This window comes from Symphalangus syndactylus, chromosome 7, assembly GCF_028878055.3.
Source record: "Symphalangus syndactylus isolate Jambi chromosome 7, NHGRI_mSymSyn1-v2.1_pri, whole genome shotgun sequence".
Taxonomy (NCBI): Eukaryota; Metazoa; Chordata; class Mammalia; order Primates; family Hylobatidae; genus Symphalangus; species Symphalangus syndactylus.
In genome coordinates this window covers 51,554,989-51,582,211 of record NC_072429.2, presented here as the reverse complement: position 1 = coordinate 51,582,211, position 27,223 = coordinate 51,554,989, and the positions used below count along the sequence as shown (strand labels likewise).

General features: G+C 45.4%; 1 protein-coding gene, 1 long non-coding RNA gene and 1 other non-coding gene across 3 annotated transcripts; 1 reads left to right on the top strand and 2 right to left on the bottom strand.

Moving 5' to 3' along the window:
• The first annotated feature begins 1,127 nt into the window (after positions 1–1,127).
• Positions 1,128–27,129, top strand: VXN (vexin). Its single transcript, XM_055286200.2, has 6 exons — positions 1,128–1,606; positions 4,313–4,368; positions 14,008–14,161; positions 18,733–18,794; positions 22,179–22,276; positions 24,535–27,129. Exons 1-6 carry the CDS (start codon positions 1,537–1,539, stop codon positions 24,716–24,718), a joined length of 624 nt encoding a protein of 207 aa, XP_055142175.1. The 5' UTR covers positions 1,128–1,536; the 3' UTR covers positions 24,719–27,129.
• Positions 9,506–9,612, bottom strand: LOC129487033 (U6 spliceosomal RNA). Its single transcript, XR_008659171.1, has one exon. It is a non-coding gene; the product is annotated as a U6 spliceosomal RNA (small nuclear RNA).
• On the bottom strand, positions 15,638–17,190 carry LOC129486379 (uncharacterized). The gene is made up of 3 exons (XR_008658945.2): positions 16,901–17,190; positions 16,073–16,250; positions 15,638–15,855 (listed from the first exon to the last, which is right to left on the bottom strand). It is a non-coding gene; the product is annotated as an uncharacterized lncRNA (long non-coding RNA).
• Positions 27,130–27,223: the final 94 nt, after the last annotated feature.

Sequence of the window (27,223 nt, the reverse complement as noted above, 5' to 3'; positions counted from 1 at the left end):
ATATATATGATATCATATAAACACATGATATATATGATATATACACATGATATATATGATATCATATACACATGACATATATGATATCATATATACACATGATATATATGATATCTCATATATACATGATATATATGATATCTCATATATACACATAACATATATGATATCTCATATATACACATGATATATATGATATCTCATATACACATGATATCTTTGATATCTCATATATACATGATATCTATGATATCTCATATATACATGATATCTATGATATCTCATATATACATGATATCTATGATATCTCATATATACATGATATCTGTGATATCTCATATATACATGATATCTGTGATATCTCATATATACATGATATCTGTGATATCTCATATATACATGATATCTGTGATATCTCATATATACATTATATCTATGATATCTCATATATACACGACATATATGATATCTCACGTATACACATGATATAGATATGATATATATAATAGTATATAACCTGTAACCTGTATATGTAGCATAATAGGATTTATAAGGTAATAAATATATAGGATAAATATATTAGGATATATAGGGTAATACAAATATATATATAGGGTAATACAAATATATACATATGCTATATATCATATATACAAATATATATGATATATATACACATACACAAATATATATGATATATACACATACGCATATACATATGATATACATACATATATAATAAATATGATATATGGGACAGTATATAACGTGTAACCTGTATATGTAGCATAATAGGGTTTATATATTAGGATATATAGGGTAATACAAATGTAACTTTCTGTAATTTGCTCCTTGAACATGGGGCACTGCCTGTTGCCATGCCTCTGTGAGCACCTAAGGGTTATACGTGGAGGTGCCAAACACACGACCCTTGAGAAATGTCAGCCTCGTCATGTAGTGGCATGAGGGGAAAACACTCTGGAGAAACAGTCTTTTTGTTTAAAATAGAAACTTCTAAGGGAGCCAAGTTAGCACATGACAAATTACTGAATATCCCGTTCTCCTGCAGGGGAGAAAAAAAAAAAAAAAAGCCCCTTCATTTGTGAAATGAGAAAGGGAATTGCTGGTACCAAAATTCACGTTTCCTTTTTGGTGGAAATTCTCCAGCCAAGCTTGGCGCTAACGGAGTAGGCGATTTCACTTCATCGTCACCTCACAAAAGGCTTCCAAATTCACTGCGGCAGACACCGCAAAATAAAAATGTTAAATACATCCTAGCTGGGAGGGGATTGAAACCTCCAGGCTCAATCAAAGGTTTGCAATAATAGGATTCATTTAAAAAAAAAAAAAAAAAGGACAGATGGGTTTAGAAAATGTTGCAGTGAAGACTGGAATGAGATGAGCTCATAGCACCAGCCTGTCTTTTGTGGACCCGCACAATGATCCCTGAGCCAGACTGGATTAGGATGCCTCGCGACTAGGGGTCCAGAGACAGAGGCCTCCAGTTCCCAGGCACTTCGGGAAGAGGAGGCTGAAATGATGCATCAGATTTACAGCTGCAGTGACGAGAACATAGAAGTTTTCACCACCGTGATTCCTTCCAAGGGTGAGTGAAATTGCCCTTGACTGTTTCCTTAACGTGGCATCTTAGGCAGGAGGGGAAGGACAGTCACGTGCTGCCTTACTACGGTTTATCCTCAGGTCTCTGGGGTCCGAAGGACTCTCGGTTTTGATAGTATTTGATTTTTTGGAGGGGGGAAAGAGGCACAAGGATGCACCTCAATCACTGAGAAACAATCCATCAAGGGGAAGGCGAGAGCAGCTAAATACTCCTGTTTCATTTAATTCAGTGCCGACAGTCCAGTACACCAATGGAAGTGACAGCAAGCCATTGCTACAGACACAGGTGAAAACAAAATCCCAGGGTAGCTAGATAGAGACTTTCATTTTTCCAGTGAGCAAGTGGGTTCTGAAATGAGAACAGCTGGCTTAAAAGTATGATGCCACCGTAAGTGCGGTGAAATACTCCCGGTGGCTGTTTGAAGTCCAGTGAAGCAGTCAGAGAGCGCCCTGACCCTGGGCTGGCTTCCCCACAGATCCCCGGGCCGCCTTGCAAACTTAACCTGGAACTAAAGCTGCCAGAGAATGCGACACGAGAATCTTGACTTTATAAGCTCTTGTGGTCCTCAGTGAACGGTGTTAAGGGCTTTGTGTGAGGGTTCTGATGACTCCAAGTGTCTGGTTCCTGGTCAGTCTCCTCACCCCCTCCTAAGCATGGCCCCCTCTCCTGCCACCTCTGCTGTCTGCCTGCGCTCCTGTCTTGCCCCCTCCCATCCACCTCCATGACTCAGGCTTAGCCCCTGGTCTCATTGTCAGCCTTGAATGAAGTAGGCTGGATGTTTGCTGGTGTTGTGAGTCCACATTCAAACAATTCCTTTCTTCCCCTGTGTCAGCCTCTGACAGGGCCATTGCACAGCGTGGGAGGGAGAGATTCTGTTTGGCCACAAAGAGACAGCCTGCAGGACATAAATTAAGCTTTAGACATTTACTGCCAGATCCAGAGAGAGGGAAAAGAGCTGGGAGTCTGCTGCCCACGTGCAGCAGTTGGAATTCCCTCTGGAAACTCTGAAAGTCCAAGTTGACCCTCGGGATCAGCAGTTTCGCTTTTAGGTGGAACTCCTCTTACCCCTGGATGTTCACGGTGGCATTGATTCTAAGAGGGCACAACTGAAAATAACCTGAGTGTCCATGAAGAGGGGAATGGTTAAAACGTGGTGCTGTCATTCTGTGGAATACTATACAATGTCAACAGGAATAAACTAGATGTATGCATATGAACATAGGTAGATCTAAGCATAATGCTGAGTGCCAAACAAGCAGGCTGAAAAATTATATATGTAAGATCACTTTTCTGTAAATTTGAAAATATAAACCAATACTCTATATTGTTCATGGATATGTATCTAGAGAAAAATACAAAAACATAGACCAGAAAGATACAGATAAAATTAGTGATCTCGGTAGTCTTGGGAAGGTAGGGAAGGAGAATTAGGGAAGGGTAGAAAGAGAACCAAAACATTGCCTCTGATTTTGTATTTCTTGTATATGAGAAGAAAACAAATTAGAAGGAAATATGAAAATGCTATGTGTTTATTTTCTACCATTTATTTCCATTTACAAAATTTTTAAAGGAAGAAAAAAGTCAAAACGAAGTGGTTAAGGGACTGCTGCCACTTCTGCACTGTGTGACCTTGGGCAAGCTACTTAACCTCTCTGGGCCTGAGTTTCCAACTGCTGTAAATAGGAGAAAAAACTTATCTTCCAGGATCATATGGGGAATAAATGAGTAAATATATAAAGCATCTAGAACAGTAGCTGGCATATAGTAAGCACCATTAAATACATCACTTACAAAGGGATTTCCAATTTTATTTTGTATTTAGAATAATCAACATGATCAGTCAAAGATAAATATTTAATCTTATCTTTTTTTCCTTGCCATTTTCACTCATGGCCACCTCCTTGTGGTACAAAAGTAGCTACCTTGTGAAGTTGCTGTAAAACATTTTCCCAACCAAGTAACATTTTTAATGGTTAATTTCTTTAAGCTTTTTTATAATTGTGGTAAAATATGCATAACAAAATGTACCATTTTAAAAACTATTTTTAAATGTACAGGCCAGTGGCATTAAGTCTATTCACATTGTTGTGCAACCATCACCCCCATCCATCCTAGCACTTCTTCATTATCCCAAACTAAAACCCTGAATCCATTGAACACTAACTCATTCCCCCACTCTTCCAGCCACCGGTAACCACCATTCTACTTTCTGTCTCTACAAATTTGGTTTTTTGTCCCTTTGTTTGTTTGTTTTTCTGTCTCTATAAATTCCTGTCTCTAGGAACCCCATATTAAGAGGAATTGTAGACTATGTGACCTTTTGTGTCCAGGTTATTTCACTTAGTACTGTGTTTTCAAGGTTCATCCATGTGTAGCATGTATCAGAATTCCATTCCTTTTCAAGGCTGAGTAATATTCCATCACATACAGATACCATATTTTGTTTATTCATTCATCTGTTGGGGGACATTTGGGTTGTTCCCAAGCTTCAGCTCTTGTGAGTAATGCAGCTATGAACTTTGTACTCAAGCCATGTAACATCTTCAATCGCAATGACCCTGTCTCTTTTTCCCATCCCCTCCTCTATGCCCCTGCCTCGCCACAGATTCAAACCTTCTCAGTGTTGTTACTGTAGCTATGTCAGCCTCGCTGGTATTGTCTAAAACCATTTCTTTCTCTCTGTCTTTGCAGTATCCAGTCCAGCCAGAAGAAGAGCCAAAAGCTCTCAACACCTCTTGACCAAGAATGTAAGGAAACTTTAGTTTTGATGTTCTTTGGTTGACTTTCATTTAAAAAGCAATGCCGGGCTTCTTCTTCACTCTCCCTCCCCAGCTCTCAGTGGCCAGGAGGGTTTCAATGTTCCATGTGGTGGGTGCTGCACTCTCCGTTCTCCACTTAACCAAAATAATTGACAAATGTCAACCAGACACCAAGTGACCCTGAACTGGACCTCTTATTCTGCCATTTTCTCCAGGCAGAGAGAGTAGGCCTTGTTTTATGCACACATTTTTTTTTTCTTGTTTAAGCAGAGTCCATGATGTGGACATAGCATTCCTGATCTAGGTGTTTTCCTATTGTTGGCATTCGTAATGTTCCATTTTTTTACTATTATTAATAGCACAGCAATGAATGTATTTATATAAAATACTATTTTTTTTTTGAGACGGAGTCTCTCTGTCACCAGGCTAGAGTGCAATGGCACAATCTCTGCTCACTGCAACCTCTGCCTCCAGAGTTCAAGGGATTCCCCTGCCTCAGCCTCCCAAGTAGCTGGGACTACAGACACACGCCAGCATGCCTGGCTAATTTTTTGTATTTTAGTAGAGATGGGGTTTCACCATGTTGGCCAGGATGGTCTCGATCTCCTGACCTCATGATCCACCTGCCTTGGCCTCCCAAAGTGCTGGGATTACAGGCGTGAGCCACTGCACCTGGCCAAAATACTATTCTTTTGGATTAATTCCTCAAAGCATAGGCCTCAAAGTAGAATAAACAGGTAAAAGGATAAGAACAATTTTATCCATCCATCCACTCCTTCATCAAGTATTTGCATTCCTCCTGTGTGTGACAAACATTGTGCTAGATGTAGAGAATTGTGATTTGCTCAAACTAGTTCTTTTTACTGTTTTGTCACATACTGTCAGGAATTCTGAACAATTTGGGGGCTTCCAGTAATGCTTGTCCATTTACCACCAACATCACCAGCATTGGCTTTCCTCTTTTCGTATTATGTTTTGCTGCTTTAACATGCATATGCATTACTCTAAAATTAGCTTACATGTCTTTAGAACCTAATAATGCTGTGCAATTCCCATTTTATATATAAATTTCTTTACATAAAACTGTCAATACATCTTTGCACTTTAAAGTTGAAACTGAATTGTCTCCTCTTGGTTGTACTGGAGTTTCTATTTCTATGACAATTTTTCATAGGATAGCATTTCAATTTTTGAAGTATCTCAAATTTCAAAAGCCTATTCTCCATTAAAAATTTTTTTCGACTGGGCACTGTGGCTTACACCTATAATCCCAGTGCTTTGGGAGGTTGAAGCAGGAGGTTAGCTAGAGCCCAAGAATTCGAGGCCAGCCTGGGCAACATGAGACCCCGACCCTACAAAAAAGTCAAAAAATTAGCCAGGCGGCCGGGCGCAGTGGATCACGCCTGTAATCCTAGCACTTTGGGAGGTTGAGGCGGGCGGATCACCCGAGGTCAGTTCAAGATCAGCCTGGCCAACATGGAGAAACCCCATCTCTACTAAAAATACAAAAATTAGTTGGGCATGGTGGCACATGCCTGTAATCCCAGCTACTCAAGAGGCTGAGGCAGGAGAATCACTTGAACCTGAGAGGCAGAGGTTGCAGTGAGCCAAGATCATGCCACTGCATTCCAGCCTGGGCAACAGAGCAAGACTCCATCTCAAAAAAAAAAAAAATTAGCCAGGCATGGTGCTATGCTCCTGTTCTCCTAGCTACTTGGGAGGCTGAAGTGGAAGGATCATGTGAGCCAGGGAGTTGGAGGCTGCAGTGAGCCATGGTCATGCTACTGTACTCCAGCCTGGGCAAACAGTGAGACCCTGCCTCAAATAAAAAAAAAAAATTAATGTCCTTTGAATGAGATGGAGTTTTACTAGTTGTTGTTTGTATATAACATGTACATATACTATACATGTAAATGTATACATGTATATAAATGTATTACCTTTTTATTTCCAAAAGCACTATATGCTATATAAAATTTTATACAATACAGTAGTCCCCCCCTTATCTGCAGGAAATATGTTCCAAAACCTCCAGCAGATGCCTGAAACCATGGATAGTACTGAACCCTGTATCACTATGCCCTTAAAATCTAATAATCAGGATGGCTACTAAGTGACTAACAGGTGGGGGTTGTCCACAGAATGGAGACCCTGGACAAAGGGATGATTCATGCCCCAGGAGGGGCCATGCGGATTGGTGTGAGATTTCATCGCACTGCTCAGAACGGTGCAAAATTTAAAACCTATGAAATATTGCTGGAATTTTCCATTTAAGATTTTCAGACTCTACTTGACCAAGGGTAACTGAAACCATAGATGAAAGGGGACTACTGTATACTATCAGCAAATCCTGAGAAGCTGCAGAAGAGAGGGGTTAGGTATGTAGACTTCAGAGTCAAATGGCCTGGGTTTAAATCCCAGTTCTATCCATTTCTAGCTATGTGACCTTGAGCAAGTTGCTTAGCTATTGTGGAACTCAACTTCCTTAGCATTAAAACGAGGATAATAAGAGAACATATCTCAAGAACCATGGGAAGGAGCAAATGATTTTTTTTCTTCTGCAACAAAAGCCACATTTATTTTTTTATTTTTTTTCTCTTTTTTTTTTTGGCAAATGATTTAATGCATATAAAATGTTTAGTCCAGAGCCTGACACATATAAGCATTCAATAAGTATTGGGTTTTGTTTGTTTTTTTGGAACAGGGTCTCACTCTGTCACCCAGACTGGAGTGCAATGGCATGGTCTTGGCTCACCACAGTCTCGACCCCCTGGACTCAAGTGATCCTCCCTTCTTTGCCTCCGAAGTATCTGGGACGACAGGCATGAGCCACCACGCCCAGCTAATTTTTGTACTTTTAGTAGAGACGGGGTTTCACTATGTCACCCAGGCTAGTCTCAAACTCTTGGACTCAAGCGATCCACCTGCCTCAGCCTCCTCCCAAAGTGCTGAAATTTACAGGTGTGAGCCACCGTGCCCAGCCAGTTTTGTTTTTTTTGTTTGTTTTTTTTTTTGTTTTTGTTTTTGTTTTTTGAGACAGTGTCTCACTCTGTCACCCAGGCTGGAGTGCAGTGGCACCATGTCGGCTCACTGCAACCTCCGTCTCCTGGGTTCAAGCAATTCTTCTGCCTCAGCCTCCCGAGTAGCTGGGATTACAGGCACCCACCACCACGCCCAGCTATTTTTTTAAATACTTTTAGTAGAGATGGCATTTCACCATGTTGGCCAGGCTGGTCTCGAACTCCTGACTTCAGGTGATCCGCCCACCTCGGCCTCCCAAAGTGCTGGGATTACAGGTGTGAGCCACTGCGCCCAGTCCAGGTTTTTTTGTTTTTTTCTTTTTTAAGTGAAAAATTTCCATATATTAACCTGTATTATGCCTTATTGTCTGATAATGTACTGCTTTGCAATTTGCTTTTTTCTCTTAATAAATCTTGAATATCTTTCTATGCCAATTCATCTGTATAGCTCTACCTTATTCTTTCTTTATATACACATTTCTAAATCTTTATTTATTATTATTATTATTTTTGATAGGGTTTTGTCATGTTGCCCAGGCTGGTGGTGAACTCTTGGGCTCAAGCAAACCTACTGTCTCAGCCTCCCAAAGTGCTGAGATTACAGGCCTGAGCCACTGTGCCTGGCCTACCTCATTCTTTATAGCGACTGTATAATACAACATTGTATGAATGCTCTATAATTTTTTTTACCCAAACCAAACCTGAAGTTTTCTAGATTCATTATTTAACCAAATTATCAATAAATAGCGTTCCCCATTTTTTCTATTAAACAATGCCACAACAAATTCTTGAACATATTTTTATGTTCTTAAATGATTCTGAGGATAAATTCATAGATGTGAAAATCCTAGAGGCCAAAAGAGATAAACATTGAAACAATTTTATAGCCACTGACAAATTCCTAGCAATTACATTTTTTTTTTTTTTTTTTTTTGAGACGGAGTCTCGCTCTGTCGCCCAGGCTGGAGTGCAGTGGCGCAATCTCGGCTCACTGCAAGCTCCGCCTCCCGGGTTCACGCCATTCTCCTGCCTCAGCCTCTCCGAGTAGCTGGGACTACAGGCACCCGCCACCACGCCCGGCTAATTTTTTTGTATTTTTAGTAGAGACGGGGTTTCACCGTGGTCTCGATCTCCTGACCTCGTGATCCACCCGCCTCGGCCTCCCAAAGTGCTGGGATTACAAGCGTGAGCCACCGCGCCCGGCCCGCAATTACGTTTTAAAGTATCTTTTCCAGAACAGCTGAGCCTATACTGTGTGGCATCAATGTTGTTAGTCTTTGACAATCAGATACGTAAATATATCCTGTTTAATTTTTACTTCTATAATTATTGATGTGATTCTTCATCTTTTCATAGATGTATTGATCATTTCAACATTTTTTTCCCTACAGTTTCTTACTCATGTCTTTTGCCTATATTTCTCTCAGTTACACGACTTTTTCTTACTTTAGATTTAGGGGATATGTGTGCAGGTTTTTTACATGAGTATATTGCATGATGCTGAGGTTTGGGCTTCTAATGATAGCATTGCCTAAGTAGTGAACATAATACCCAATAGGTAGTGTTTCCACCCTTTCCCTCTTCCCTTCCTCCTCCCTTTCGGAGTTCCCAGTGTCTATTAGTCCCATCTTTGTGTCTGCCTGTACCCAATATTTAGCTCCCACTTGTAAGTGAGAGCATGTAGTATATAGTTTTCAGTTTCTGTTCTGTGTTAATTTGCTTAGAATAATATCTTCCAGCTGCATTGCATCCATGTCGATGCAAAGCACATGATTTTTTTTTTTTTTTTTTCGAGACAGAGTCTCACTCCATTGCCCAGGCTGGAATGCAATGGCATGATCTCAGCTCACTGCAACCTCCGCCTCTTGGGTTCAAGCGATTCTCCTGCCTCAGCCTCCAAGTAGCTGGGACTACAGGTGCCCGCCATCATGCCTGGCTAATTTTTTTTGTATTTTTAGTAGAGACAGGGTTTCACCATGTTGGTCAGGCTGGTCTCAAACTCCTGACCTCAAATGATCCGCCCACCTCGACCTCCCAAAGTGCTGGTATTACAGGTGTGAGCCACCACACCCAACCAATTTTGTTCTTTTTTATGGCCGTGTAGTAAAAATACGGAATACTTCATGAATTTGCATGTTACCCTTGCACAGTGGCCATGCTAATCTTCTGCATATCATTTCAATGTTAGTGTATGTGTTGCTGAAGCGAGCACTGTATGCCTTTTTCGAGAACCTTTTGTATGTTAAGAAAGAGAAGGGTTTTTAATGGATGGAAAATTTGATTGTAGGGCAACTGATTCTGATCCTTCTCATGGTCCCTGAAAACTCAATCCCGAAGTCTAGAAGGAAAATGCTCCCAGCTTTCAAGGAGCAATGGGTGAGGTTCTCAAAAATGTGAAGAGAAGGGGTTGTCTGTGGGTAATTTGGAGTTTAAGAAAGTTTCACCACAGATCTTTCAGTCTTTTGGTCAAGAAGTTTGGCTCTTGTCTTCCCATATTCAGTCTTCCTCCAGGTGGACAGCACAGGAGTGCTCTCTGGCCTTTTGCACTTTCCTCTGAATTTCTAATTTCCCCTAACAGTTAGCTCAGCCCAGCCTCTGCTTGTAAAACTCAGCCCCAGCCACACAGACCATTCAAATTAGAAGACAGGCAAGGTCTCTTAGTCCACCTCCTACTTTTGCAGATGGGAAAAGTGAGTCCCAGAAAGGAAAGAATTGTCTCTGGTCTCTTGTGTCCCCAACTAACTGACCCTTGGCTTCCCTTTCAGTCTTTGTCTTCTCCAACTTGGTGCTCTAAAAGCAATTGTGATTGATTATCTTGGTGAGCAAAATAATTCTTATTTTGCAACTGCACCCATATTTACAACTTCCTATGTCCTCAAATTTGTATTTGCATCTCTTCTTATCCCTTAGATGACCATGTGAATGGATGTCAGGTTCCTTCTTCTCAAATACCTCTTTCCTCCCCGAGAGATCCTTAGTGTCAGCTTTCCTTCCTCTCTGACTCCTCTTGAATTGTATTTCTTCCAAATTCAAGGCAAAGCCTCACACTGTTCCTTCTCTAGACGGCCTCTCCAGTCTTTAATTTTTTTAATTCTTAGACAATTTTATTGACATTTTGATCATCCTGATGCCCACTATCATAGGAGTAACTCAAGGGGATAAACTTACACAAAGGTGTGGGTCAGTTAAGCCTTCTGGCAATGGAGCCACGACAGTGAAGATGCGCGGCCCCTTCAGAAGAAGCAGGCGGTCAGCCATCAGAAAAGATGGATAAATGAGATTGCAAAGGCCACATTCTTCTCAGATTTCAAGCTTGTGAGGAGGAATATATGTGGGGTTCTTCTGATTTTTTGAAATGCACAGAGCTCCGGGCATGGTGGCTCGCACCTGTAATCCTAGCACTTTGGGAGGCCGAGGCAGGTGGATTACCTGAGGTCGAAGTCTGAGATCAGCCTGACCAACATGGTGAAACCCCGTCTCTACTAAAAATACAAAAATCAGCCAGGTGTGGTGGTGGGCACCTGTAGTCCCAGCTACTTGAGAGGCTGAGGCAGGAGAATTGCTTGAACCCGGGAGACAGAGGTTGTGGTGAGCCAAGATCATGCCACACTGCACTCCAGGCTGGGTAATAGAGTGAGACTCTGTCTCAAAATTAAAAAAAAAAAGAAAGAAAAGAAAAGAAATGCACAGAGTAACCAATTGCACTTGCACTTGAAAATTCCTATCTGGATGCAGGCCCTTCTTCTTTTTTTTTTTTTTTTTTTTTAAGACATGGTCTCACTCTGTCCCCCAGGCTGGAGTGCAGTGGCATGATCAAAGCTCACTACAGCCCCCACCTCCTGGGCTCAGGTGATTCTCCCATTTCAGCCTCCTAAGTAGGTGGGACTACAAGCATGTGGCACCACGCCCAGCTAGTTCTTGTATTTTTTTGTAAAGACAGGGTTTTGCCATGTTGCCCAGGCTGGTCTTGAACTCCTGGGTTCAAGTGATCCGCCACCTCATCCTCCCAAAGTGCTGGGATTACAGGCATGAGCCACTGTGCACAGCCTGAATGTAGGCACTTCTATGGGTTTACCAAGAGCACCCACTTAGGAGGCATGAAACCATGGTTCTCATCCTGGCTCTGTCCCTTACAGTTCTGTGGTCTTGAATAAGACACATGGCCTCTCTTAGCCTCAGTTTCCCTATGTATAAAATTAGGCTAGAACTGGGCTAGAACGTTTCTGTGGATCCCCTCAGCCCCAAAGCATTGTGATTCTCTATTATCTCCGTCTTCTTGACTGTCTTTCTAACTGCCTATCAGGGATCTAGGTGACAAATAAGGAGAAGTGTGAATCAAAGATGTCAGAGGATGGGATCCTGAGGCTTGTGTGTTAGCCCATGTCTTCTGCTTTTCCTATCTTGACCTCTCTATGACCAGCAAGGGAGTATTACTTTATTGTGGTAATGCTTGTTACTCTAGTACATTCCCCAACTTCAGCTGGCAGTTTGCTGACCTAGGAAAGGAAAATTCCAGCATTCAGCCCTTATCTCTCCTCCTCCCTGCTCATTAACATCCCATACCACCATCCTAATTCTCTCATCTCTCTCCTATACTCAGGATGCTAAAGAGCCTCCACTCAGACCAGTGTGTTCTAAGACCATCAGCAGCAAGCCCAGACTGTGTCCTATAGACCAGAAAATAAACCAGGCTGTCAGAAGCCTCTCGGGAGGCCACATCCATCCATTCAGCTGTCTGTTCCCTGGGACGGGCCTAACACACTGAGCTGCAACCATCTCAGAGCCTCCATTATTGTGGAAAATGAGAACCAAGTATCAGGCCCAGCTAAGAAACAGGAAGGCTCAGAGCTGGGCCCTTCTCCTCTTTCCTTTCCTGCTACTGGAATCCTTTGGTGGGCTGGAGAAGAGGAGGCACTATCCCCAGTCGCGACCTGGGAAATAACTGGCCTCCTTGCCACCCCCAGGAAACCTCCTACATCCATCTGGCTGCTGGGCTGAGCAGCTAATGCCACTCCACTCTCTCCCTCCCCATTCTCCCTCCCCACTGTGCAGAGAAGAGATGGGGAGGTGGTGGTTCTCGTTCCTGAAAGGGAACATTTGTCTCCCTTTCAGAGGAAGAAATATTGGAAGGCAGCGGCAGTCTTCCTGTGGACTCCAGGCTTCACATCCTGCCTTACTTCCTCCTTCTACAAAGTGGGTCTGAAAACTCCACAGCAGCCCTCACTCCTTCTCTCCGAGAGCGATGCTGAGAGAATGAAAATAAAATCAGGAACAACTGTGATGAAAGGGCTGCCCACCCCCTCCCCACTCCCAGAATGAATGACCCAGTGTCCTGCCTATGTATAAACATGCAGGATCGGAGCCCAAACTACCAAGATTCCCCTTCACGACTCTCCATACTAAGATAAGATGGCTACTATTTGTCTCAAGTTTTTACACTTAAATTATCTCAATGATTCAAGTATTTTTATTACAATTTTTTTCCAAAAAAATGGTAGTTTTTTCCAAACTACCATTTTTTTTTGTTTTTTTTTTGTTTTTTTTGTTTTTTTTTTGAGACGGAGTCTTGCTGTCGCCCAGGCTGGAGTGCAGTGGCGCAATCTCGGCTCACTGCAAGCTCCGCCTCCCGGGTTCACGCCATTCTCCTGCCTCAGCCTCTCTGAGTAGCTGGGACTACAGGCGACCGCCACCACGCCCGGCTAATTTTTTGTATTTTTAGTAGAGACGGGGTTTCACCGTGGTCTCGATCTCCTGACCTCGTGATCCGCCCGCCTCGGCCTCCCAAAGTGCTGGGATTACAAGCGTGAGCCACCGCGCCCAGCCTCAAACTACCATTTTTAAGGCCCATTTTGGTGGACTCTAACAGAGTAACTTCCCAATATAACTACTCAGCAGGTGGTGATGACTGAAAACATTTTAGCATTGGGCCCTTTGTTCTGGCTTATCAAGATTTCCGTGCACAGAACCACACACGGTGGAAATTCATCTCCCAGCTCCACCCTGACCCAGGCACTCTGCACTGGGAAGTGGGGACTCGGGTAGGAGAGCACCCCGTGCCCCCTGCTCCATTTTGCCAGCAGCTTCTTTATTTTTAAAAATCTGAGACTAAGTTGGGCCTGAGCCCTCTCCCTAGGTCTTCTCTCTGCCAGAGCATCCAAAAAGTTGTCCTCTGCATGAACAAGGGTGTTGTCCACTCAGCTACAAAGACTGTAAGACCTCGATCTCCAGAACCGTCCTGTTTCATAGCCTGTCCTGTTGTCAAAACACGTCAGGCGACCGGGCAGCTGACCTGCCCTTATCTCTGGCCTGATGGCCCAGGCTCCTGACTCTGTGAAGGGCCTGCTGTTGAGGAACACCCCTCTCCCCTCCAGAACCCTCATTTGCTTGCCCCATGGCACCATTTGGCAGTCTGAAGTCAAACAAAACAGTCATTTCTGGCCGGTTTCCTGCCCAGATTTTGTCGCTACTCCTAGAATTCACTGGAATCACGAAGGATCCAGAAACTCCCTCGAGGCGAGCTCCATCTGCAAAGCTCCTGCCCTGGGGGTCCATGGGTCCCGAGGCCAGAGCAGAGGGGTGGGCTCACCGCGCTTCCCCCGCCCGGCAGGTGGTGATCGAGTCGGACCTGTACACGCACCAGCCCCTGGAGCTGCTGCCCCACCGCGGAGACCGCAGGGACACTGGCGACAGCCGCAGGTTCGGGAGGCTCCAGACCGCGCGGCCGCCCACAGCCCACCCCACCAAAGCCTCTGCCAGACCCGGTACGTGAGTCCCGGCCCCAGCTCCCCACACCTCCCTGGGCGCAGGGACCCACTCAGAGCCACCCACACACCCAGGTCAGGGCAGCGTTGGCAGTGGCTGTGGCCTCAGTCGCGCCAGGTGACCAAGCACCTGTGCTTTCCCAAGTAAATGCTGTTTCCGCCACAAAAGCACCTGCTCTCAGGCCTCACCTTAGCCCCACACAACATCTTCTACCTATAAAACAGTCACTCCTAGGTATGCGTAAAGATGTTCTTATCTAATCTTTTTTTTCTTTTTTCTCATCGAGACAGGGTCTCACTGTGTTGCCCAGGCTGGAGTGCAGTGGCAGCAATCATGGCTCATTGCCCTGGGCTCAAGCCATCCTCCCACCTCAGCCTCCCTGGGACTACAGGTGCACAGCTACCATGGCCAACTAATTTTTTTTATCTTTAAAAGACGGCGGTCTTGCTATGTTGCCCAGGCTGGTCTCGAACTCATGAACGCAAGTGATCCACTGGCTGAGGCCTCCCAAAGTGCTGGGATTACAGGCATGACCCACTGAGATGGGCCCTTAGCTACTATCTTGCTCCACAGGAGGCCCTACTGTATTCTAGAGACAGTGTAAATCAGAATGCTCTAGGGGAGAGAAAATCATGACCCATGAAGCAAAGGAGGCTCACATAATTTATTTAACAGAGGGAGAGAGAGAGAGAGAGAGACAGTGTGTGTGTGTGTGTGTGTGTGTGTGTGTGTGTGTGTGTGTGTGTAAAATTGTACAGGCTCTTCATAACTGCCATCATAAATTCTTACCATTCTAAATTTGAATAACCTAAACAACAATCTATAACAAGAATGTAGGAGTAAGTTTGTCTTGAAAACTGGAAACATTATAGTTTTACCTTGGATGCTATTTTTTTTTTAATGGCTTCCACCCCAAGCAGCTAACCAGGAATCTGCCTCTAGCCCACCCAAGTCTGTGGTGGTATTTTGCCTTTAATTGCTGGTTTAGGTTATTTCTGTTATGCCCACAACCTAAAGTTATTCGTATTTTAACTCCAAAAATACACAATAGAAAGTTCAAGGTGTCCTTCTGAAAGCCTTCGGGCGTTGGCAATTTTGCATATTACAAGAACTGAAGTAAGACTCTACTGAGTATAGTCTCTTCCTCCATCCATCTTTGAGTTTTCCCTTTGTAGATGCTAGACCAGGCCACCAAGATTTCTTTGATTGCTAAGAACTTAATCCTGCTCCTCTGATCCTTTGCATAAGAACTCATACATCAAGCTATATTCTCTATTAAGTGGTTACATACACGTATCTGTATGCAGAGTTTGAAAGCATTAGGAAAACCACAATCTGCTTTGCAAATTAAGACGAGATAGATTTTTCTCTGTGTCTATATATAGGTAGGTGGGTGGGTGGGTGCATGTGTGAGTGGAAAGAAGAAGAGACAGAATATTTGTCTTTTCTATAAAATCATAAAGTGAGTTTAGAGCCATGCTTCTCAAATTTTAATATGCAAAAGAATCACCTAGGAATCTTGTTTTTATGCAGATTCAAATTTAGTAGCACTGGGTAGGCCCCAAGATTTTATGTTTCTAACAAGCTTCCAGATGCTGCTGCTCTGGGCACAACATATTGAGCAGCAAGGATTTAGACAGGATCCAATGTGGTAGTTCTCAAAGTGGAGTCCCAGGAGCAGCAGCAGCAGTCTCTGGAAAATTGTGGGAAATGCAAATTTTATTGAATTAGAAACTTCAGGTTTAGGGAACATTAATCTGTATTTTAACAACCCTCTCCCCACCACCCCTCCCTGCCTCCGCCCCACGTGATTCTAATGCACCCTGAATTTAGAGAGCCTCTGATTTACTGTAACTGCCCCTCTGCCAATTTCCAGAAGAAACCAAAACCATAGAAACCGTTTGACCTACCCAAGGTCGCACTGCTTGTGAGCAACAGAGCCAAGATTAAATCTCAGGTCTTTTGATTCCCTAGCTAGTGCCTCTTCCCCACAGGGAATGTCTTTCCAACTGTCTAGTTTTAAGGATCACTTTCATTCCTTTCTAAGTAGTTTGTGGAAGCTTGGGCTGCCTGAGTCAGTCTTTTATTCTGAAAGACAAGAGCAATAATTTATGATATGGAGAGAATCTGCCCAGCACACGACAGTCAGCTCATGCAGGAAATATGCCAGTGAGATTTCAAAGAGAGAGAGAGAGAGAGAGGCTGAGCTGGGGATTGGTTCAATTCCTTCACCTCCTCCAATCTGATAGATTCCAGAGTGGGTGGGAGGAAGGGAATGTTCCTGAGTCAAAGCCAGACCATCCCTCTGTTGAGAAAGGTGCCTGTCTCCAGGGAGCTCAGATTTTCGAACTGCTTTTTTCCTGAGCCACAGACGGCACCTGGACGCAGTAGCCGTCTCACCTGGGAGAAAGAGGCTCTGGGGAATCTTGGGAATTGTAGGAACTCTAAATGCAGAGACCTGACTGAGAAACTCTCAGGTGCCTGGAAATGTGGCAGTCCCCAGTCCTGGGCCTGGGAGAATTGGCTGCCTCCAGGACTTCTTCAGAGATGTCCTCAGGCACCTCAGAACCAACTTGTTCAAGCCTTTCCTCTTTTCTCAGTAGGGGCCATTATCCACCATCCCAGCAAGTCCCTGGCATGTTTCCCCTAATGCCTCCTTGTCCTCCCCACACCTTCGACATGAAACACTGACAGCATCAACTCTTAGGTATTTCTCTCCTAGCCCTCTTGGTACCTACCTCGAGACACCCTGGCTCCCACTCCCTTCATCTCGGCTGTGTAGAGAACATCATCAGCGAAGGGCCCAGCCTCCAGCCCCTCCCACCAGGCTACCAGAGAGGTCCACTTGGAGCAGAAATCTGCCCCTGTGCTCCTTCAGCTTTAAGTGCTGTGTCCGCTCCTGGCCCCTGCCCTCCAGACCACACTGATGTCTCCAAGGCTACCTCCTATGACACCCCCATTCCCACCGTTCTATCACATAGAACAGCCCTGAGCTGGGGGTAGTTCTGTGACAGCTCCATGATATCCTGCTTCCCAGGACTTTCCCTGACACTGTTGTCTCGGCAGATTGCCTTCCCTGTGTCTCTCCACCTGGCAAACTCCACCTTCTCCTAGCCGGGGTAGAGGGTCAGTCAGTCAAGCCTCCTCAACCCTGTAAGACCACCCAAAGTCAGTTCGCTATTCCCTAAATCACCCTTACCTGGCTTCATCATAACTGTTATGTATCTCTAAAGCCTCGTCTCCTTGACTAGAAAGTGCAGACTATTCCAAACCAGCCTGGGCAACATGGCGAAACCCTATCTCCACAAACAAAAATTAGCCAGGTGTGGTGATGCGCACCTGTGGTCCCAGCTACTCTGGAAACTGAGGTAGGAGAATTGATTGAACTCAGGAGGTCAAGGCTGCAGTGAGCCAGAGATTACGCATGCCACTGCACTCCAGCCTGAATGACAGAATGAGACCCTGTCTCAAAAGAAAAGAAAAGAAAGATTGTGGTGAGGATTAAATGAGATAATACTTTTATGGTTTATGCTCAGCACAGTGCCTGGCATACAGACAAAAATGTGAGCTGCTATTATTATTAGTTATGCCAGGGCCCCATTCATTATAGTTTAATCTTGGTAGTCTTGTAATACTTGATTTTATTTGCGTTGAGGTGTTTTCTCGTGGAAGTGGAGTTATTTCTAGATGCTGTAGTACAATCAGATGGGGCTTGTCCTGGGACATCTGCCCCCAGAGAGACCTGTGCTGAAAGCCAGCTTTCCCCTACGTATTGTCAGCTACCTCAGCTTAACACCTGAATCCTTAGAAGCTTCGGGGTAAAAACTACTCAGAATTAGGTCGGGGCATCAGGAATAAAGGCATTAGAAAGAAGATTCTCTAAGGTTCTGCACCCATACATCTCGTAAAGCCAGTGTCCCAGGATTCTGATCTGATACACTCCAGTCCTTCCATGTTATGGGGCTGCACTTCCTTCCCAGCACAGGCATGATTTCTCTGCTCATTTTTAGAGGGGTGTCCAGAGCACCGTGTTAAATAACTGATCCCAGCTATAAAGACTTAATTCCAAGAACCTGTTTAACCTCTTGTGATCTGAGGGCTTGGGAAGGAAGGAAGAGCTGAAGGCACATTCTGAGCACCTACTGCATGCAGACACAGTGCTAAATGATCCACACGTGTGATCTTATTTTTAAATAGACTTTATTTTTAGAGCAGTTTTAGGTATACAGCAAAATTGAGCTGAAGGTACAGAGGTTTCCCATATACTTCCTGCCCCCACACACAAGCACAGCCTCCCCCAATCAACATCCCCCACCAGAGGGATATGTTTGTTATAGTCAATGAACCTACATAGACACACTGATCTTATTTAGGCCTTAGTTCCAGCTCCCCTAGAAGAGTGACAGTTGCCTTGTGGCCTGACCCTCCTGCCTGGTTTTGCTGCTTGGTACAAAGGCCTTTAGAAATTCCCTGCCGTGGTTGATTGGCTAACAAGGTAATTGATGCAGGGCCAGTGGGAGGCAGAACACAGAGTACCACTGAGTAATATCTCCTCTGTTCAACATTGCAGTGGGGATTTCTGAACCCAAAACATCAAATCTGTGTGGGAATCGAGCATATGGAAAATCTCTGGTAAGTAAAATAAGCCTGCTTAGTTGTATCTGTTGTGCATTAAACTTCTGGTCATGTCTGATTCTCCTGTGCCATGAAGAGAGACTCAGTGTTCTTTGTTCCAGGCCTGAGGATTATTAGAAAAGCTTAACTGGCAGTTCTTTGCTCCCAAAAGCTCTCAGTTGGCCCTAATTTTTACCCTTGTGGAATAACCCTGGCTGCTTCTCTCTTTCTTGTGAGAAATTCAGCTCTTAGGCAAACAAAAGAAGCTATTATCCAATAGACATCTTATACATGGTGCGGGGTGGGGGCAAGCTGGACTGGTTTCTATCACAGGACCCTGCCAGGTAGAAATGCCTGACTAATTCCCAGACACAGCCACAGGGGAAAAGAGATGTGAGGTTCTCAAGCACTATGAAACACAAAGCACCAGTGTCTTAGTTAGCACAGGCTGCTGTAAGAAAATACCATAGACTGGGTGGCTAAAACAACAATTTCTCACAGTTCTGGAGGCTGGGAAGTCCAAGATCAAGGTGCCAGCAGATTCAGTGTCTGGCAACAGCTCTCTTTCTGGCTTGCAGATGACCACCTTCTCACTGTGGGTTCACATGGCCTTCCCTCTGTGCATGTGGGGAGAGGGAGATCCCTGGCATCTCTTCCTTTTCTTATAAGGGCACTGATCCTATCATAGAGTCTCTACCATCATGACCTCATCTAAACCTAATCACCTCCCAAAGGTCCTGCTCCCAATACCATCACATCCAGGACTAGGGCTTCAACGCCTTGTAGGGGGCTCCGGGACAAGCATTACCCACTCGGACTGGTCTGAGTCAGGCCGAAATGACCAAGCTTTTATGTTCCCTTCTCACTCCATCAATGCATGTGGGCTGTCCCAGGAAGGGTGTGACCTTGACAAGGTGGCCCTCTACAGCCAAGCCCACCTGAAGGAAGTAAGAGCTTTCTGCTACCCACCCTGTTGTCCTCCCTCCCACAGCTGGGCAGCTGTCCTTCCTTGAAGGGGATGGGGTGGCACATCTTCAGGCCTATCAGTACATCTCCCTCATCTCTGGGCATGAATGTCGGGTTCCCTCTTGGTTAGCAGAGTCAGCAGTGGCTGGAGGTGAGGTCAGCTCAGGCATCCTAGACTCTTTGAGTATCTGCTGTCAAGATCCATAGGTGGTGCAATGTGAGAACCAGAAGAGACCCAAGTTATTGTGCCAGGCCCTCATCGTCACAAACAAATTGGACAGAGATATGGGTGCTTCGCTCCTGTTCTGGGCAGGAGACCTAATCTGGGGAATCTCATTTAGGTCATCACTATTCTAGGAAAACCACACACAGAGCTGTTTCCCCTTCCCCAACCTGGTACTTAGGGGAAACCAGGAGGTCGGGGCAGTTGATGTCGAGGGAAGATTATCAGGCTATGACAGCTCCAACAGCTGCCCTCACCTGAGCCAGAGAAAAAGCAAGGTCAAGAGGAGGCAGGTAGCTTATGACCTTGGACTGCCTGGCCCAAGCCCTTAAGCTGGCCTCAGACAGTGCCCTTGGCAGACAGGCAGTGACAGCAGGAGTCCAGAGGAAGCTGGGAGGGGATAGGGTGGTGATGGGGATGTAGTTACAAAGGGAGGGAATAAGAATGAAGAGGAAGAGGCCAGGCACAGTGGCTCACAGCTGTAATCCCGGCACTTTGGGAGGTGGAGGTATGTGGTCACCTGAGGTCAAGAGTTTGAGACCAGCCTGGCCAACATGGCGAAACCCTGTCTCTACTAAAAATACAAAAATTAGCCGGGTGTGGTGAGCCATGCCTGTGATCCCAGCTACTCAGGAGGCTGAGGCAAGAGAATCACTTGAACATGGGAGGCAGAGTTTGCAGTGAGCCAAAATCTGCCACTGCACTCCAGCCTGGGCAACAAGAGCGAAACTCAGTTTCAAAAAATAAAAAAAAGAATGAAGAGGAAGAGGAGGCAGCACAACAGACCCTTCCTCAGGCCTGGAGACAGTGGGGCTAGGGTCCCACAGCTTATCAGAAATCTGTGACCCCACCATGGGAGAGCAATCCAGGGCCCACACGGCTAAATCCAAGTCAGTGCGAAGTGTGCTGGGTGAGATTGGCCTAAGGAAAGGGGAAAAGAGTGGGAACAAGTCCTTTCACCCAGAGATAAGGGGGTGCAGGAGTTCACCGGCCCATGGCACAATGGGAAGGAAGCGTTTGGACAGACCACAAGGTGGCACAGCAGCTCTGCCCACAGTCGGCCAGCTTGGGGTGGGAGGAGGGGTGAAGAAGGTGCCCTTGACCGGGAATTTCCAGCAATTTTAGGAATGTGGTGACTTGAAGCCTTGGATAGAGCTTAGGGGGAAGAACACAGCACAGAGTGTGTCTATTGTCTAAGCGACCTCTGGACTTAGCCCTGTTTAGGCCATTGGTTAATTTTCAGTTAACTCTCCATGTTCCTGAGTACTTGTCACTCCTTTGGGAGGGCTGAGGAGGGCTGCCAAGGGGTCCAGTCCCAGACCCTGTTATCCACATAGACACTCAGTGCTGTGGGGACCTGAGGACAGAGAAAGATCAACTTGGGCCACCAGCCTCAGGGAAGGCTTCCTAGAGGAAACAGCCTTGAAGGGGAGACAGATGAGGCCTCAAGCCAGAGGGTGAAGGAGGAGATGTTGCTGTGCGAGCATCAGAGAAGGGAGCACCCGCTGCTGGGAGCGGAGCTACTGACACACACGGGGACCAATGGGAGGCCGAGCTACGTAGATAGAGGGCGTCCTGTGCTGAGGAGCCTGGAGGAGCAGCTGCAGAGTCGATCTGCCCTGCAAGGTGGGTGGGCGGGGTTGGAGTGCCTTATGCTTCTAGAGTCCAAGGAGGGGCATGAGGAATGTGGTGGATCTGGTCGGAATCAAGGAGATCCGAGGTCACTGTCCCTTGAAGGCTGCAGTGGAGGAAATGGAGAGGCTGGGCTGGCCCTACCCTACGCAGCCTAATCAAAGCAAGAATCTGCAGGATTTTGTAACAAACTGGACACCAGTGATGATGGAGGTGTGAGGGTGGCAGTTGCCATATAAGACTGAGCTGCGCAGTCTCCAGTTTCTCGTTTCTCTCTCCTGAGTTTCTCTAGGTCAGTGGCTCAAAGTGGAGTCCCAGGACTAGCAGCACCAGCGTACCTGGGGAACTGTTAGCAATGCAGATTCTCAGGCCCACAGCAGACCCGCGGACTCAGAAGCTGGGGTGGGGCCCGGCACTGTTTATCAAGCCCTCCAGGGCAGTCCCACACCTGCTGAATGATGAGGACTATGCCCAGGCGGTGGTGGTTCCATTCAGTCACCCCCACTTGCAGACAGCCTCAGTTAGGGCCAGAGTGGGAAGGCAGATGCATCCTCACACCCCCTCCCACTTCCTCATGACAGATTCCGCCAGTGCCCCGGATCTCAGTGAAAACTTCGGCCTCTGCCTCATTGGAGGCAACAGCCATGGGTACAGAGAAGGGAGCTGTTCTGATGAGAGGGTAAGTGCTGCATCTCTGGCCCCACCGCCTGTGGCCTCCCACTGTCCTGATCCTTCCTTCCCCAGAAGAGCACCAGGCCACCTGGTTGACAGACCCTCGAGAGGCTGACACAAACCCATGCCAGCTGCAAATTACCTTTTAATGAGGCCAATAATCCTGGGTCTCTGCAGCGCCTCATCAACTGTTTCCCTAGGATTAAGCAGGAGGGTTTTTCATGGTTTCCACTTCATTAACGCCACTCTTTAGGCTTGGAGAAGTCATTTGGGAGGTTTTTTGGTTAATTAGATGAATGTAATCACGAGCCATATTCAGAACCTCCTGTAGGCATGCAGGCGTCAGAAATGTCTCATGAGTAAGTTCAGGATCCCCTGCCCACTGGTTAAGAAGTGTGTCAAGTACAAAGGTTTCAAACCACACTTGCAACTGCAGTGTGACTGCTCACTTTCATCCAGAACCAGCAGCTAGGGAGGCAGGAGCGGATAACCCCCGACACCGCTCAGTGACACTGCCTTCTGCCTTGCACCAAGACAGTGAGTCTTCAACTCGATTCAGCACATACCTGTATGCCCCGGACTACGTCCTCCACACCGCAGGCAGCAGAAAAGGCGTTTCAGGGTGGCGAAGGGTTGGGTCATTTTCTCAGATCTGCTTTCTAGCCTGGAACTGCCACCAACCCATCATGACTTCAGGCAAGTTATTCAGCCTCCCTGTCCCCATCTGTTCAAAAACAAAAAGGTAAAACAGGAATCACAGGGGGTACCCATCTTTGGGGGTTGTGGTGAGAATTAATTTTTTGGTTTTTGTTTTGTTTTGTTTTGAGAGGGAGTCTCACTCTGTCGCCAGGCTGGAGTGCAGTGGCGCAATTTTGGCTCACTGCAACCTCTACCTCCGGGGTTCAAGCAATTCTCCAGCCTCCCAAGTAGCTGGGGCTATAGGCGCCCGCCACCATGCCCAGCCGATTTTTGTATTTTTAGTAGAGATGGGTTTTCGCCATGTTGGACAGGCTGGTCTCAAACTCCTGACCTCAAGTGATCCGCCCGCCTTGACCTCCCAAAATGCTGGGATTACAGGCATGAGCCTCCACACCTGGCCTGAGAATTGAAAGCGATAATATGTGGAGAGCTTAGCACAAGCTGTTGTCAACGTGTTTCAGGAAACTTATGTAGTAGTTGGGAAGCTATGCACTTGGGAACATGTTGGATGCAAGCAGGCGGGGCTCCAGACTACACTGTCGGCCTGAGCGCTGCACCCTTTGAAAGCACTGGGAGGTCAGAGCAAGAACAGGCTAGTGGGGAGCACTTCTGGATGACAGAAGATTGGCTAGAAAGAATTATAAAAACCAAGTCATGTGTTACTCAATGTATGGGGACTTAATTGAAGAAAACAAACAAAAAAAAATTTTCTTTGATTCTATTATATCCAATAAATATCCAAAAAGATCGGATCATATCTATTTTACCTTAATGAGGTACAATTTTTAAGTGGCAATAGCTGTTGCTGGCTGCTGGTGTAAACCAGCAAAAACTTCACTGTGCCGTGACAGAGGCCAACCTTTCGGTCCACATGGCCGCGTTGCAAAGGGTTCTAAATGGCCCCCTTCTCTCTAAACTCAGTCATTGTCATTTCAGTTTGTTCCTGGACCCTAGTTACAGAAAAGAAAAGTAAGGCCACCATTTCTTTCACCTAAGGGGAGCAGGGGGTAAGGAGTGAACACAATGTTGAGGCCCACAATGTGCCAGATGCTTCACTCTCTCATTTTCCTCCTCCAAAAAGCCCCATGAGTTAGATGAGATTATCCCCATTTTGCACATGAAGAAACTGAGGCTGGTAAAGGTTAAGTCGCTTGCCCTGAGGTCACACAGCAGATGGGAAGCAGGATTCCATCCCAGACCTCATATTCTTTCAATAGCTACTGCTTGGGGACCTGTCCTTTCCAGAAAGTTTGTTCACATAGAGGCTGAAGGGGTAGGGATGCAGAGCCTTTGGCAAGACCAGACCCAGACCACCGGGACAGGAGCAGAACTTGAAATCGCATGACCAGTGTGTCCAGGGCCACCTCCTCCATTCATGCCACAGGAAGCTTTCCCCAAGGGAAGCCGTTCCTGTGAGGGTCCCAACAGTGACCTTACAGCTATGTGGATCCCGGTCATGGAGGAGGAGCAGAGGAGAGAGAGCTCTGGCCACTCTTCTCGAGGGCAAAAATGAAGTTTGGCTTGTGAGCGGACCACCCTCCCCACCCACTCCTGGCTTTTCTTTAGATCCAGACATCTCAAGAAGATGACTGAAGAGTATCCAACCCTTCCCCAAGGAGCGGAAGCCTCTCTACCACTGACGGGCAGTGCTTCCTGCGGCGTCCCCGGCATCCTCCGGAAAATGTGGACAAGGCACAAGAAGAAGTCTGAATATGTGGGAGCCACCAACAGCGCCTTCGAGGCCGACTAAAGGGGACCCTCTTCAGGTGCCTGTTTGGGCCGAGGTTCCCCGGACAAGAGGAAAAACCGTCAGGATTGAAACTGAGCCACACGCACCTCCGCTAGTAGCTGGTCCAAACCCATTATCCTCCCTCACTCATTGATCACCCTGGGATAGGGCACAGGAAAGAAATGTCCCTCAAAGGCAATATAAAACTGCCCCTTCTTAGAATTGCTAAAGCCATTGGTCTGAAAGTGACTTTGGGAGGTCATAAAGTTTGTATCTCTATCTTTAAGCAAAAAATTAAACTTTCCCAGTTCATTTTAAAGACCTCCAAGGAAGGAAAAAAGCAATTCCTCTGTCTTCCTTGTGAGTTGCTCTAAAGTGTGTGATTTTCTAGTGTAAATTGACTTTGAGGCACTTGTAAACACAATGGTTCTTACTGTTTCCATTACTGCATTTACTTCACCTTGACAAGGTGCAATTTTCAAGGACAAAGCACTACATATTAAGTTAGTAGTTCCAATATCCACTTGAGAGTATACTCAAGATTGATTTCCATGGCCATTTGGCATGATTGCATGAATTCTCTATTCTTTCATGTGCAGTTTTTCTGTAGAAAAACATTAAAGGTTAAATATTGACTGCTAATGTTTTCTGAAGTGGCATAGTCTAGTGGAATCAATAATCCCTTGCTTTGGTATAATAATTTGAACTTTTGAAAGTGCTTTCTCATCCATTATCTCTTATCTTCACAAAAGCTCTGTGGAAGAAAGCACAGTTATTCCCAATCTGCAGAGGGGGAAATGGGGGCCTTCAGAGGTTACAGGACCAGATACCAGGTAGTGGAACCAGACAGCAGGTCCTTAACTTCTCTCCAGTGGACTCCCTGCTTTGCCTACTCTCTAGCAACTGATTTGGGGAAGTTTTTAAATGGTGAGAGTGTGTCTCTGGGGGCAACCATTGAAAAGAAGACTGATAATGTTGGAACAAGTAAGGGATTTGAATGAAATACATTATTATATCTTATATGTTAGCTTGAACCAGAAAAAGTTGCCATTTTTGTAGGTCAAAAACAATTGAGCATCAGTTTTATACGGTTCAAACTCATATATGATACTATGCTTTTCTTCTGTCAGTGAAAATGTCATCATCAATTCCATTGTCAACATTAGTAGCCTTAAAACAATAACATAATAATAATGATGATAATGATAGTTATAGCTATCATCTATTAAATGCCTACTATATTTCAGGCATGATACTAGGCAATTTACATATATCATCCTAATCTTTCTAACAACTCTATTAGGTGGCCCTATCCATTTAATAGATGCCAATTCAAAGAGGTTAAATGATTAGACTAAGTAACTTATGTGAGTGTCAGGCTTCAATGCCTGTGTTAGAGCTACTCCTTCACACAGAATAGTTCAGAACATAGAGAAGGACCAAGGTTAATAAGTGATTTTCATCCCACACACTAAACATGATTGATGGGTAGAGGCTGCCCGAAGTACTGTGTAAAGATGGAATCTGAGATAGAAGAATGCAGTGGTCAATTAGTAATGCTTGCCCATGGAGGGATTAGTGACACATGCCTTGTATATTTGTCATCTGTGGCCTAAACTCTGCCCCTGAAGGTTTGTTTTCTAATTCAGAGGTTTAAATTAATCTAGCCCACTTAATGAAACCAGAGATCCTATGGGAAATTTAGCTTAAGACAGTGCTGGAAATTGCCATATGTTGGTACAAAGAAGTGTTTGGCCACATTACAGGTCTCGGACTCAACTGCTATGTGTGACTGCAGCTCTGTGCCTATGTCTTGCTTTTTTGCTGAGTTCCCTGTTTCCATATCTCCAGGTGAACCATAAGAAGGCAGAGGGTGGCTGAGAGGCCTGGGCTTCTGGGATTCCACCTTGCTATCTCTGCTCTTCAACCATTGTTTCAGACTCTGAACACCAGATCCTCATATCTGAAAGTGATTTGGAGACCTGGGCATCAAGTGCTCTTGTAAGAAGGGGCTATCTCAAAGGACTGTTCAATATTCTTATTCAATAGAGATGTTGGAGTCCAACAAAGTTAGGGAACAAACCAGTAACCTGTGCTAGTCGCAACAGAGGAGCCTACAATTATGTTTGTTTTTAAGCCAGGATTTTGCTGTGTTGCCCAGACTGGTCTCAAACTGCTGGGTTCAAGGGATCCATCCTCCCACCTCAGTCTCCTGAAAGCTGGGATGACAGGCACATGCCACCACACCTAGCTCCTTACAACCATTTATTTTAACTTATTTCATTTATAACTGGTGTCTTTCATTTGTATGTGGCAGCTAGAGATTGATATAGGATGGAAGTAATTTATTTTTAATTTAAATATTTCATGTTGAACTGTTTGCCTTGTATAGAACATTTTACTTGGCCAATTCAAATAAAAGTAAAGTCGGCTTTGTTTGTGACATTAATGCACCACCGTAAGAGCATGCCTGGGGCTCCCTTATTGAATAAAAGAGGCGACTTTCACGAAGGAAAAGAATTAGGG